This window comes from Scyliorhinus canicula, chromosome 7, assembly GCF_902713615.1.
Source record: "Scyliorhinus canicula chromosome 7, sScyCan1.1, whole genome shotgun sequence".
Classification (NCBI taxonomy): Eukaryota; Metazoa; Chordata; class Chondrichthyes; order Carcharhiniformes; family Scyliorhinidae; genus Scyliorhinus; species Scyliorhinus canicula.
In genome coordinates this window covers 187,186,363-187,201,516 of record NC_052152.1, presented here as the reverse complement: position 1 = coordinate 187,201,516, position 15,154 = coordinate 187,186,363, and the positions used below count along the sequence as shown (strand labels likewise).

The following is a 15,154-nucleotide window of genomic DNA, read 5'->3' as shown; positions in this document are numbered from 1 at the left end:
ACCACTGTGTTTGCACTCAGCAGCTGCGGACATTTATAAAGGGGCGACATATTATAAGAGGATAAAGACAACAATACAGACCTGCCATCCAATCTCCTAAATTTAATCAATGTTGCATGTGAAAAAAGAAAAGGGGGTTAGATTATACCTTAATATACAAGTTATGCCTTGGAAGATAAGAAGTAGTTACAATTTATCATCATTAAAGCAACACACAAATTTTGCTGTTCAGGTGCACTTCTTTCCCAAACAATTCCAACCTGGAGTTCTGTAAATCTAATAAAAATGGTGGATTTGCCATTCATTGCGAGCAGCCATTAACAGCAGATAGCCAGTGCCTTTTCTTATTAGAATTTGGTGTCGCGCTTCTGAGGAATTACCAACACATGGAGCTAATTTTGACTCGGGGTGCAAAAGGAAACGGCACTACAGATTCAATCGCGCACTGTAGATCTCTTCCGACTGCCATTTCCATCGACATCCATTTGGAGACTTCGTAGCATAGAATTATATAATAAATGGCTCCATCAGCTCCTTCTGCCTCACACTGACACCGGAGGGCAAAATTATCCTCGGGGTATTGTTCTTCATTTTAAAAATCTAAAATTTAATTTCCTTTAACACATACAAGAGTGTGTTAAAGAGCCAATCAACTCAGTGCCATAAGACTAGTGAGGCAGGGGTGGAACGGATGAGCAGGGATGTTGCAGAATTCTTATCTTCGATAGAATTTCAGCAGTTAAAGGCATTTATGGCAGTCTGGAATGTCCCTTTAAGATTTCCTTAAAGGGGCAGTATATGTTCACTCTGATAAAATCTGGAGAGCCAATTCGGCCAACTTCACGTACTTTATTTTTGAAAAGACCTTTTCCTTAGATAAAGTTAATTTTGTAGCGACAATTATATTAATTGTCCAGTAAACTTCTTCCTGAATGCCTAATTGTAACGCAAGTAACAAAGTACATAAAAAGTTTCATTCACTACATTCCTGCTGAAATTGTACTGAACTGTTTCACGAATCCTGAAGGTTTAAAATATGAAGATTGTCGAACGAGGAGTCCAATCATTTTCCCCTGCCCTATCCAAAAACTCAGCCGAAGTGATTTTACGCTGGGAAAGCTAAGGATAATGAACTGAATGTACAGTGTCATTGTGCACGAAAAATGGCCTCACTAATTGTCTCTTCGCTGACACTTATTACCATTGTTACACGGAATGAGTTATAATAGTTAATCACTGAATTAATTTTATCGTCCTATACAGCCAGTCATTTTCAATTTCTTAAAATTGACTTTCTAAATTATACTGCTAAAATATAACCTATAAAGCAGAGCGAAAGACTGATCAGAAGGCTGTTCCCTCCACTTGATTCAGTTCTCATTTGCAATTGTAGTTGTAGGTGGAGGAGCTAAGTGGAAGTCAGGAGACTCCATTAAGGCAGTGCGAAAAATCAAACTGAGTCATCCCACTGGTATGAGCAGACGATCAGGAGGATGTTACACACACACCCTGTTGAATACTGAAGACATAAAACTTGTGCGGACATGCTTAGAATAAAAGGAAAATATGCGCACCCTGCCTGCTTACTTGCTCACATACACACAGAATTTTTCATGGTTACTAACATGGGCAGCTGTAGACAGAATCTCCCTGAACAACAAAATACTTTCTCCTTGGATTACCGATCGAAGCATACAGGGCAACACTGGCTTCCCTCCCTTCTGGTGGTGACCCTATGAAGCAAACCAGGCAGGGTCGAAACCCGGGTCTTTTAGTAGAATTGGTCCCCTTGTTGGTACTCTAATGTTAGTTTTTTTTATTTTTTCATTTTTATATAAATTTAGTGTGCCCAATTAATTTTTCCCAATTAAGGGGCAATTTAGCATGGTCAATCCACCTACCTTGCACATCTTTGGGTTGTGGGGGCGAAACCCACGCAAACACGAGGAGAATGTGCAAACTCCACACGGACAGTGACCTAGAGACGGGATCGAACCTAGGACCTCGGCGCCGTGAGGCAGCAGTGCTAACCACTGCGCCACCGTGCTGCCCCCTCTAATGTTAGTTTAGCTCAGTTGTAGCACTCTCAACTCTCAGTCAGACAGTTGTGGGTTCAAGTCCTGCTCAAAGTCTTGAACATATAATCTAAGCTGACATTTCCGGACACTATTAAAGAAAGACTGCATTTTAAGAGCTGAGAACATTAGGGAGCTCAGCTCCCCATTAAGGCAGAGGATAAGGATCAAAGCCACCACTCAAAAGAGAAACGGCGTTCAGCCCTCAGCCACCAGCTCCAAAATAGGTGAATCGCCTAACTGGTGTTTGTGGGGTCTCACTAGGGGCAAATTGGCTGAGACATTCGCCTACAGATTCTGCATTTCAAACTTGCTTTGTCTGCAGTTTTGTATGAGCTGCTTTTCAGAGAGATGGGGCGCGATCTAACCAAAAAAGGTCCATTCTGGGCAGAATTAGAGGGATTACTCCTTGCACCCCACTATGTAACGTCACTCTGCCTTTGCTCCAGGCCTCGGCGGGTGATGACCTGCCATGGCCGCACTCAGTCGCAACAGCTTCTCAGTGCAGGAAGAGTTTGGGGCACCACTAAACATCCCCCCTCCCCCCCCCCGACCAACTCAGGGGGTCCTCGAGTCCCCTGCACACCACGACATTGGGACAGGACACCACTGGGCGATCCCCGGCGTGGGCAAAATGCCAGCTGGACACCTTCACACTGCCAGACTGGCACCCTGGCAGTGCCCCAACCAGCCCGGCAGTACCACCTGGGCACCCTGGCAATGCCAGGCTGGCACACAGGTTACAGTGCCAGGGTACCCAGGTGGCACCTCCAGGGTGCCAAGCTAGCTTTCAAGCTCACTTAACTCTGCAATTCTGGGTCCCGCCCATTGTGGGATGGATCCAGATCGCGACATAACGGCTGTTGGGGAAATGCCGGAAAGGGTCTCTTGCGGCATCTACCAACCGCACCCCATCCCGGAAATCAGGACACGCTCGGTAAATCGCGCCCATGGCGATCTGTCATACAAATACAATTTCATAGAATTTTACAGTGCAGAAGGAGGTCATTCGGCCCATCGAGTCTGCACCGGCTCCTGGAAACAGCACCCTACCCAAGGTCAACATCTCCACCCTATCCCCATAACCCAGTAACCCCACCCAACACTAAGGGCAATTTTGGACACTTAAGGGCAATTTATCATGGCCAATCCACCTAACCTGCACATCTTTGGACTGTGTGAGGAAACCGGAGCACCCGGAGGAAACCCACACACAAACGGGGAAGATGTGCAGACTCTGCACAGACAGTGACCCAAGCCGGAATCGAACCTGGGATCCTGGAGCTGTGAAACAATTGTGCTATCCACAATGCTACCGTGCTGCCCATTGAGCAATAAGCTCAGTTGCAATTTTAACTGATGTGGCTTGAAAATAAAATTTAAAAGCAGAAAGGATGTTGCCTTGATAAAACAATTCAAGATGTTGGAAAACTGGTTATAATTTGACCTCAATCAAACACTGAATTGGTTTATTAAATGCGCAACAGTAAATTAAACAGTAATAGACTGAATGTTTGTGTAAAACGATAGTGAAAGGTACAGAGGGATTAAGAAAATCATTAGGGATGGATGTTCAGATTAATTCAGACACTAAAGTTTTGATCAAGTCAAAAATGGTACATTAATTGCAAGGTTAGCAGTCACGGAAATAAATTCCCTGCAATGCAAGTGAAAGGAATGCCAGGGACACAGAGTTCATCACAGGAATGGGTTGATGCCAAAATAGCTTTTAAGTACCTTTTATTTGTCCACGAACTTGATGTGCTTTTGGCAGTACCTAACATTTGCTAATATGGTGGCGCACATTCTAGATTTGACAGGTTATTAGTTGGGTATCCACAAAGGATGGAAAAGCATTTAGCAAACAGCCTCACTCCACCTGAGCAACACCTTCTCTTAAAGTGATGGAATTGTGAGACCTAAGCAACCGGAACCATGGGCGGAATTCTCCGCACCCCATGTGGCGTGGGAGAATCGTGGGAGGGCCTCCCGACATTTTTCACGCCCCCCCTGACGCCCCCAGCGATCGATCCCCCCCCCCCCCCCCCCCAGCTCGGCGCTCGCCGTTTTTCACGGCGAACGGCGTTTCTCCAAGCCCGATGGGCCGAGCGGCCGGCCCTTCACGCCCGTTTGAACACGGCAGCAACCACACCTGGTCGCTGCATTCGTGAAACGGGTGCCAGATGCCCGTTTGGGGCATCTAGGGGCCCGATTGGCACGGGAGCACCACGACTGTGCTCGGAAGGGGACAGGCCCGCGATCGCTGCCCACCGATCCTCGGACCAGCGTCCAAAACGGACGCACTCTTTCCCCTCCACCGCCCGGCAAGATCAAGCTGCCACGTCTTGCCGGGCGGCTGAGGAGTCAGACGGCCACCGCGCATGCGTGGTACGCGCCGTCTGCACGATGAAGTCATCTGCGCATGCGCGGGTTGGAACCGGCAACCCGCGCATGCACGGATGACCTCACAAATGCGCCGTTTTGCGCGTCATTTCCGGCGCGACAAGGTCGCGGCGCGGGAAAGACGGAGGCCTGCTCCTAGCCCCCCGGGTGGGGGTGAATTCGGTGCGGGGAACGGGCGCCGAGGCCGTTGTGAACCTTGGCCGATTTCACAACGGCCATCCCGATTTTTATCGGGAGCGGAGAATACCGCCCTTTTTCTGCAAACTGGTTTGAATTTAGACTCAGAAGTGTCAGTTTATAACTCAATGCTAAATAGTTGAATGAGCCTAAAAGTAACCCCAGACAGGTTCGCTTCAACTCTCCTGGGATAATAACATTTGAAATGAGTGGCGAAGGGGGGTGGGGGGGTGGGAAAAGTAACCTATTCTTGAAAAAATTTAGAGTACCCAATTCATTTTTTCCAATTATGGGCGATATAGCGTTGCCAGTCCACCTACCCTACACTTCTTTTGGGTTGTGGGGGAGAAACCTATGCAAACATGGGGAGAATGTGCAAACTCTATACGGACAGTGACCCAGAGCCGGGATCGAATCTGTGACTTCGGAGCCGTCAGGCAGCGGTGCTAACCCTCTGCGCTACCCTGCTGCCCCTGGGAAATATAACCTTGATGAAACTACTCAATGTGGGTTCAGCCAACGTTGAATACCGGTGAGGTAAGCTAATTTCATACTTACGTGTTGTTCACAATCTGTAGTCGCTCCCCTTTATTAAAGGAAAGGTCGCTTGCTGTCCTGGACTCGTAGTCATAGAGTGCCACAAACGTGGTGACACCGCCTGGAAAGAAACAGAGGGAAACTCCAATAAAATCAGCACTTTGCCATAAAGCTGAAAAATTGGCAGCCAATGTTATTTATACAAGATAAGAATAAATGGAAGCAGGAGTGGATTGTTTGGCCCCTCAACGCTGCTCTGCCATTCAATCCGAGTAGGCTGCCACCCCCCCATCTCTCCCCCCCACCATATCTCTCGAATCCCTTAGACTGAGATACCGAGATGCCTATTGTGGATGCTAAGGTAAGCAAACATGGAGCACCCACAATCCTCTGGGGTGGAGAATTCCAAAGATTCGCAACACTTTGCGTGATGCAATTTCCCCTCACCTCAGACCAAATGACCCCTTATCCTAAGACTGGGCCGGATCTTTCAGGAACAGGAGTAGGCAATTCGGCCCATCTAACCTGCTCCACCATTCAATGGATCATGACCGATAATCTACCTCAATGTCACTTTCCCGCACTATCTCCATATCCCTTGATGACATTGGTCTCCAGAAATCTATCGAATGCTGTCTTGAACAAGTTCAATAGCCAATCTTCCACAGCCCTTGGGGACAGGGAATTCCACAGATTCACCATTCTCTGAGTGAAGACATTTCTCCTCATCTCAGTCTTACGTGGCCTGCCACTTATCCTGAGATTATGGCCCCTGGTTTTAGCTTCACCAGCCAGGGTAAACATGCTATTTACACCGACCCTGTCATGCCCTGTTCGAATTTTCTAAATTTGAATGAGGTCACCCCACTTTCCTCAAAACTCTAGGGAATGCAGACCCAGTCTCCTCAACCTCTCCTCATAAAACAATCCCAGCATCCCAGTGATGAATCCAATGAGCCTCCAATGCATTCCCTCTATGGCAAGCGTACCCTTCCTTAGATAAGGGGACCAAAACTGTCCACAATAGTCCAGGTGAGGTCTCACCATGGCTCTATAGAACTGCAGCAAGACCCGCCTAGTGGGTCTCACGGTAGCATGGTGGTTAGCATCAATGCTTCACAGCTCCAGGGTCCCAGGTTCGATTCCCGGCTGGGTCACTGTCTGTGTGGAGTCTGCACGTCCTCCCCGTGTGTGCGTGGGTTTCCTCCGGGTACTCCGGTTTCCTCCCACAGTCCAAAGATGTGCGGGTTAGGTGGATTGGCCATGCTAAATTGCCCGTAGTGTAAGGTTAACGGGGGGATTGTTGGGTTATGGGTATATGGGTTACGTGGGTTTAAGTAGGGTGATCATTGCTCGGCACAACATCGAGGGCCGAAGGGCCTGTTCTGTGCTGTACTGTTCTATGTTCTATGTTCTATATCTTTACTCCTGCATGCAGAACCCCTCACAGCGAAGGCCAATATGCCATTTGCCTTCCTAAATGCTTGCTGTAGCTGTTTACTAACTCTTAGTGATTGATGAGCAGGGACACTTAGGTGACTGCACACCTGCACTTCCCAAACTCTCAGCAATCAAGAAATAATCTGCCTTTCTGTTTTGTCTACAAAAGTGAATAACTTCACACTTATATTCTATTCCATCTGCCAGGTTCCAGACCATTCACTTGGCCTGTCCAAGTCCTCTAGAAGCCCCCCTTGCAATCTCCTCACATCCTCATGCAGTTTGATGTCACCAAAAATTTGGAAATATTACAATTGGCCCCCACACCCAATGCTAAACATGATTCCACCTTGCTAAATCCATGTCGGCCCTGCATAATTTTAACATGTTTTCTTTTTTTTAATGAACATTTTATTGAGGTATTTTTTAGTATTATAACAACACAATAAACAGTGTACAGGAAACTATAAACATAGTGCAAAAGCAGTCTCCCTCCCTCACAGGTCCCACCTTTATTAACTCCTTACTGTAAGCAAAACTGACCCCCCTGCCTTCTTCTGATGATTAATTTTCCGCGAATAAGTCGACGAACGGTTGCCACCTCCAGGCAACCTCACTGTCCCGAACAATGACTCTCTCAAGGCGAACTTGATTTTCTCCAAACAGAGAAAGCTAGCCATATCCGATAGCGAGGTCTCCGACTTCGGGGGCTTTGAGTCCCTCCATGCTAATAGTATCTGTCTCCGGGCTACCAGGGAAGCAAAGGCCAGAACGTCTTCCTCTTTCTCCTCCTGGATTCCCGGATCTTCCGACACCCCAAAAACCGCCACCTCTGGACTCGGTGCCACCCTTGTTGTTTTTAACACCGTGGACATGACGTCCTCAAACTCCTGCCAAAATCCCCTCAGCTTTGGACACGCCCAGAATGTGTAGACATGGTTCGCTGGTCCTCCCACACACTTTGCAGACCTGTCTTCCACCCCAAAGAATCTGCTCATCCGGGCCACTGTCATGTGAGCCCGGTGAACGACCTTAAATTGTATCAGACTGAGCCTGGCACATGTCGCGGACGCGTTGACTCTACTCAACGTGTCCGCCCATAGACCATCCTTTATCTCTCCTCCCAACTCCTCTTCCCACTTTCGCTTCAGCTCCTCGGTCTGCCTCTCCTCTGACCCCATAAGTTCCTTGTAAATGTCCGAGATGCTCCTTTCTCCTACACACCCTCTGGAAACTACCCTGTCCTGAATCCCCCTTAGCAGTATGAACGGGAAGGTTGACACCTGTTTACGTAAGAAGTCCCACACCTGCAGATACCTCAATTCGTTTCCCCTCGCCAATCCAAACTTCTCCTCCAGCACCCTCATACTCGGAAAGCTCCCCTCTATAAACATATCCCCCATCCTCTCAATCCCCGCTCTCCACGATATCCGGAACCCCCCCGTCCATACTTCCCGGGGCAAACCAGTGATTGTTACAGATTGGGGACCAGACCGATGCTCCCTCTGCTCCCACATGTCTCCTCCATTGCCCCCAGACTCTCAGGGCCGCTACCATGACGGGGCTGGTGGAGTACCGTGCCGGCGGGAACGGCAGAGGCGCAGTTACCAACTGGTAACCCTTACATGAAGCCACATCCATACGCTCCATGACGACCCCTCCCCCACCACCCACTTCCTGATCATGGCTGAATTCGCCGCCCAGTAATAGTTACTAAAATTTGGCAGCGCCAGCCCGTCCTCTCCCCGACTCCGCTCAAGCATTACCTCCCTTACCCGCGGGGTCTTGCCCGTCCAAACAAAACCATCGGGAGGACCATCACCTTCACCGTCTGCACCCTCCCAGTTAATGACAACGGGTGTGCGCCCATCTCCGGAAATCGTCCTTCATTTGGTCTACTAGTCGGGCCAGATTTAATTTATGCAGCCGGTCCCATTCCCGCACCACTTGAATACCTAGGTACCTAAAGCTTCCCCCTACTAACCTAAACCGCCGCTCCCCCAATCGCCTCTCCTGTTCCCTCGTCTGGATTTTCCCCCATATTTAGCTCATACCCCGAAAACCACTTCCACAAGAATCCTCATGATTTCTTTTATTCCCTCTAATGGGTCCGATACATACAGAAGCTGGTCGACCGCATAGAGCGAGACTCTGTGCTCCCCCCCCCCCCCCCCCCCCCCCCCCCCCCCCCCCCCCCCCCCCACCGCCCCCCCCCCCCCCCCCCCGACCCGGACCAGCCCCTTGCTCACAAAGCAATTGCCAATGGCTCTATAGCTAGAGTGAACAACAGTGGGGAGAGGGGATATCCCTGTCTCGTCCCCCGGCGCAATATAAAATAGTCTGATGTTGTCCTATTCGCCGTACACTTGTCACAGGAGCCTGATACAGCAACCAAGAGTACACTTTATGCACATATGAGTAGAAGGAGAACTCCTTCACTCGGCCGCCCAAATCTCCATGGATCCACGACCCCCCATCTGCTCCATGAACCCCCCTAGTTCCCTTGCCATTGCTGGCACCCAGCCCATTTTTGAGCTTCACCGGTCTATGTCAGGGTCAATAACTGTGTTGAAGTCCCCTCCCGTGACCAACCTGTGCGAATCCAGGTCCGGTATCTTCCCCACCATCCACTTTATAAACTCCACATCATCCCAATTTGACGCATACACATTTACTAATATCACCTGCACCCCCTCCAGTTTCCCACTGACCATTTGGGCAGCACGGTAGCATGGTGGTTAGCATAAATGCTTCACAGCTCCAGGGTCCCAGGTTCGATTCCAGGCTGGGTCACTGTCTGTGCGGAGTCTGCACGTCCTCCCCGTGTGTGTGTGGGTTTCCTCCGGGTGCTCCGGTTTCCTCCCACAGTCCAAAGATGTGCGGGTTAGGTGGATTGGCCATGCTAAATTGCCCGTAGTGTCCTAAAAAGTAAGGTTAAGGGGGGGTGGGGGTGTTGGGTTACGGGTATAGGGTGGATACGTGGGTTTGAGTAGGGTGATCATGGCTCGGCACAACATCGAGGGCCGAAGGGCCTGTTCTGTGCTGTACTGTTCTATGTTCTATGTTCTATAATGCACTGGCCTCCCACATCCAAAACTATTCTACCCACCTCAAACACCACCCGCTTTTTAATCAGGATCACGACCCCTCTACTCTTTGAATCCAGTCCCGAGTGAAAGAGCTGTCTGACCCAGCCTTTCCTCAATCTAATCTGGTCAGTTACTCTAAGGTGCATCTCCTGCAACATTACCACGTCCGCCTTCAGTCCCCTAAGATGCGCGAACATATGTGCCCTCTTGACCGGCCCATTTAACCCTTGAACATTCCAGGTGATCAGCCTAGTTGGGGGGCCCATTGCCCCCCCCCCCCCCACCCCATTCGCCAATCAGCCAACCCCCTTTTTGGGCCTGCCTCAAGCCCATGCTCCGCGCCTCCACCGGCCCGCCCCCAGGCAGCCTCCGCCCCCAACCTCCTCTCTGTCCCTTGGCCCAAGTCCCTCCCTCGTCAGCAGAACATTTTACCCCCTCCCCCCGCTTGTATCAACACTCTGTAACCCAACCCCTTTGATAAACCGAACATATGCACACTGCGCTAATTTTACCATGTTTTCTAAATGTCCAGTTACCACATCCTTTATAATTGATTCTAACATTTTCCCTGCTACTGATGTCAAACCAACAGGTCTACAGCTCTCTATTCTCCCTTCTTAAATGGCGGGGTTACATCTTCTACTTTCCGACCTGCAGGAGCTTTTCCAGAATTTAAAGAATTTTGAAAAATAGCCACCAATGTATCCACTATCTCTCCAGCCACCGCCTTAAACACTCTGGCATGATCATCTGGCTCATCTGGGATTCATCAACCTTCAATCCAGTTAACTTTTCAAGTGCTCCCTCTTTATAATACTAATTTCCTTTAGTTCTTCGATGTCACAAGTCTCTTGGATGCTTAGCATTTCTAGGATATTTTCTGCATCTTTTTCCAGGAAGAATGACGCAAAGTGACTGTTTAGTTTCTCCTCCGTTTCCCTGGGCTGGATTCTCCGACCCATCGCCGAGGGGCCGGCGTGAATCCCGCCCCCGCCGTCTCCCGAAGTCCCCGGCACTGGAGATTCGGCGGGGGCGGGAATCGCGCCGTGCCGGTCAGCGGGCCCCCTCCTCCCGACGATTCTCCGGCCCGCGATGGGCCAAAGTCCCGTTGTTGTAATGCCGGTCCCGCCGGCATGAATCAAACCACCTCCCTTACCGGCGGGACTGGTGGTGCGGACGGCTCCGGGGTCCTGGGGGGGGGGGGGGGGGGGGGGGGGCACGGGGTGATCTGGCCCCGGGGGGTGCCCCCACGGTGGCCTGGCCCACGATCGGGGCCCACCGATCCGCGGGCGGGCCTGTGCCATGGGGGCACTCTTTTCCTTCTGTGTTGGCCATAGACGATGCGATGGCCGACGCGGAAGTGACCCCCCCTCCCCTGCGCATGTGTGGGGATGAAGTCAGCAGCCGCTGATGCTCCCGCGCATGTGCGGACTTCCGCCGGCCGGCAAAGTCCCTTTGGCCCCGGCTGGCGTGGCGCCAAAGGCCTTCCACGTCAGCCGGTGGGACGGGAACCACTCCGGCGCGGGCCTAGCCCCTCAAGGTGAGGGCTTAGCCCCTAAAGGAGAAATCCGCACCTTTGGGGCAACACGGCGCCGGAGTGGTTCACGCCACTCCATCCCGCCGGGACCCCCCACCCCGCCGGGTAGGGGAGAATCCAGTCCCCTGTTCTCCGCGATCAATTCTCCTGTACTCACAAGTAATGGACCCACATTTGTCTGGGCTAATCTTTTCCTTTTCACATTCCTAAAGAAGGTTTTGCAGTCCGCCTCACTCGTTTACATTCATATTCCTTTTTCACTTCCTTAATCAGTTCCTTGGTCCTCCTTTGCTGGATTCTAAGTTGCTCACAACCCTCAGGCTAGCTGGCTGCCTGAAAAGTCACTTCCTTTAACATAATGCAATCTTCAATTTCTCCCGCCCACCATGGTTGATATACCTTGCCCTTTTAAATTCTTTGGCCAGCAGAAACTATCTCTCAGCATCTACCCTATCGAACCCCTTTCAGATTGTGTAGGTTTCAATAAGATTCTCCTTAGCTGCAAAGAATACAATCTCAATTCACTCAGCCGCCTCTCATCACAGGGCAACTCGCTCACCCCGGGCCAATTTAGTGAACCTTCACTGTACTGCCTCCCAGGGCAAGTACATCCTTTCTTAAATGTGGAAACCAAAACAACACACAGAACTCTAGTTGGGGTCTCAGCAAAACCATGTACAATTGTAGTAAGGCTTCTGTGTACTCACGTATGCGCAGTCACTTTGAAGTAAAGGCCATCGTGACGTTTGCCACCCTCAATGCTTGTTGCGCTTCAGAATCACAGAATTGTTATGGAACAGAGGGAGGCCATTTGGCCCATCGTGTCTCAACCGGCTCCCCAAACGAGCATTGTGAGTTAGTGCCATTCCCCTGCCTTTTCCCGGTAGCCCTGCACATTGTTTCTATTCAAGTAATCAGCTAATGCCCTCTTGAATGCCTCAACGGAACCTGCCTCCACCACAGATCCAGGCGGTGCATTCCAGACCTGAACAACTCACTGCAAGAAAAAAAATGTTCGCCCATCACATTCGCTTCTTTTGCAAAACACTTTAAATCTGGGCCCTGTTGTACTTGATCCTTTTACAAGCGGGAACAGTTTCTCCCGATCTACTCTGTCCAGCCCCCTCATGATTTTGAACATCTCTATCAAATCTGCTCTTAGTCTTCTTCTCTTCAAGGAAAACAGTCCCAACCTCTCCAATTTATCTTCATAATTTCTGTCTCTCATCGCTGGGACCATTCTTCTTGGATTGGATTGAATTTGATTATTGTCACATGATCCGAGGTACAGTGAAATGTATTTTTATGCGAGCTGCTCAACAGATCATTAAGTACATGGGAAGAAAAGGGAATAAAAGAAAATACATAGTAGGGCAACACAAAGTATTGTAAACCCTCTTCTGCTCCCTCTCCAAGGCATTCACATCCGTCCTATAGTGTGGCGTCCAGAACTGTACACAATATTCCAGCTGAGGTCTAACTAGTTTCTTGTATAAATCCAACCTCCTTATTCTTATACACTTTGCCCCTATTAATATACTCTAGTGCTTTATTAACTGCTTTCTTCAACTGTCCTGACACCTTTAATGATCTGTGCACATGTACACCCAGATCCCTCTACCCCTGAAGAACTTTACCCCTTATTTTATATTATCTTCTCCAACCAAAAAGCATCACCTCCCACTTCTCCATATTGAACCTCATCTGTCACCCAGCTACCCACTCGATCAACTTGTCAACTTCTTTTGAGGTTCTACGCTCTTCTCTTCACAGTTTACAATACTTTCAAGTTTTGTACCATCCACAGATTTTGAAATTATTCCCTGCACGCCAAGATTTAGATGTTTAATATATATCAGGAAAAGAAAGGGTCCCAGTACTGACCCCTGGGGAACACCACTGCAAGCCTCCCTCCAGCCTGAAAAATATCCATTGACTATTACCCTCTGCTTTCTATTAGTCAGTCAATTTTGTATCCATGTTGCCACTGCCTCTTTTATTCCATAAAATATACCTTTTCTCACAAGTCTTCTGAAAGTCCATGTGTACCACATCAACCCCATTACCCTCATCGACCCTTTCTGTTAGCTCCTCAAAAAACTCCAACAAGTCAGTTGAACATGATTAGGAATCCATGCCGGCTCTTCCTAACCAACCCACATTTTTCCATGTGACTACTAATTCTATCCCAAATAACTGCTTCCAGAAACGTTCCCACCACTGACGTCAAACTGACTGGTCTGTAATTGCTGGGGTTATCCTTACAACCCTTTTTGATCAAGGGGGGAACAACCTGCATTCTAACTTTCTGTGTTCCTTGTACGGACACAGCGAAGTCTCTTTGAACAACATTTAAAAGTTTCACATCTTTCTGCTTTTCTATGCTTAGGGCTAAGGTGAACATTTCTCCACACATTATACTCCATCTGCCATCTTGTTGCCCACTCACTCAACATGTCCACCCCCCCCCCCCTCCCCCACACACTTGTAGCCTCTCCATGCCCTTCCCAAAGCCCAGCCCTCCACATAGATTGCTACAATCAGCAAACCCAAGTGCATCACTCTCTGTCTCTTCATCCAAGTTATGATATAAACTGCACCTTCCTGGGAAAAAAAACAAATTTATTTGCTTTCATTTTGTTTTTCTCGAATTCCTTTTTTGAGATACGATCTGCTGCTCAGAAATCTGATAACATGGGTGCATGAGGCCACTAATGATCAAACAGCAGGAACCACGAGTGTTTGTTGATCAGATAGCTTCAAAATCCTTAATGAGAAACCACGTTTCATCACCTACTTTATTACCTTTGTGCTGCTGGATCTATCAAAGGATATTTATCATCAGGATTGCTTGGCTTGCAAATGAAAAATAATGATACATAAAACATGACTAAACTTTTGGCCACGATGCAGTAACGTAGGAGACATGGAAGGAATACAGACACAGTGACCTAGAGATACTGCGGTGTCCAAAGTTGGGAGGAGAGCTGTGAATCCACTGCAGCACCTGCTGCATGTGTCGAATGGCATCAATGCCGAGGTCATGGTCGATTAGGCCGCCAAGTTCATGAAGACTCAAAGACAGCCATACAGCACCTTTCAGGAGAGCAGGACATCCAAAAATGTCTTACACCCCATGGAGATTTCTGAAATGCTGTCACTGCTCTGGTGTTGGAAACATATGCACAGCAAGGTCCCACAACCAGCAATGAGACAGTGACTATACAAACCTTTTTTTTTGGCACGGATTGACAGAAATGTCAGCCAGAACTTCCAGGGACGGGGCAGCACAGTGGCACAATGGTTAGCACTGCTGCCTCACGGCGCTGAGGACCCGGGTTCGAATCCAGGCCCTGGGTCACTGTCCGTGTGAAGTTTGCACATTCTGCCCGAGTCTGCGTGGGTCTCACCCCCACAACCCAAAGATGTCCAGGGTTCGCGGATTGGCCACGCTTAATTGGAAAAAATTTTTTAAAATAAATTAACTCGGAGGGACAATTTCCTGGCCTGTTCTTTGAGAAGAGCCATGGCATCTTTTAGTTCCACCCGAGAGGCCAGAGAGAGTGCAGTTTAGGTCTCACCCAAGATATAGCAACTTTGATTCTCCATTCCCCCTGCAGTGAATGGCGATTTGGCTAAGCACCAAATTATCTGTCCTCTCTGGCAGCGGGAACAAGGTGGACTCACTATGGAGAATCCCGCCCAACACCTCCAACAGTACAGCCATCTGCTCAGCACTGCGCTGCAGGGACAGCCTAGACTTTACGCTGATGGGGCAGCAGGGTAGCATGGTGGTTAGCATAAATGCTTCACAGCTCCAGGGTCCCAGGTTCGATTCCCGGCTGGGTCACTGTCTGTGTGGAGTCTGCACGTCCTCCCACTGTGTGCGTGGGTTT

General features: G+C 49.2%; 1 protein-coding gene across 3 annotated transcripts in view; it reads right to left on the bottom strand.

Moving 5' to 3' along the window:
• The window catches only part of LOC119969619 (proto-oncogene tyrosine-protein kinase Src-like), a 195,677-nt gene that overhangs the window by 59,479 nt on the left and 121,044 nt on the right, over positions 1-15,154 (bottom strand). For 2 of the 3 annotated variants that reach the window (XM_038803493.1, XM_038803494.1), the window contains exon 3: positions 5,214-5,313. In XM_038803493.1, coding sequence (XP_038659421.1) covers positions 5,214-5,313 — 100 coding nt within the window. Of the gene's footprint in view, positions 1-81; positions 97-5,213; positions 5,314-15,154 lie in introns of all 3 variants that reach the window. The other variant, XM_038803491.1, reaches the window with a different exon arrangement.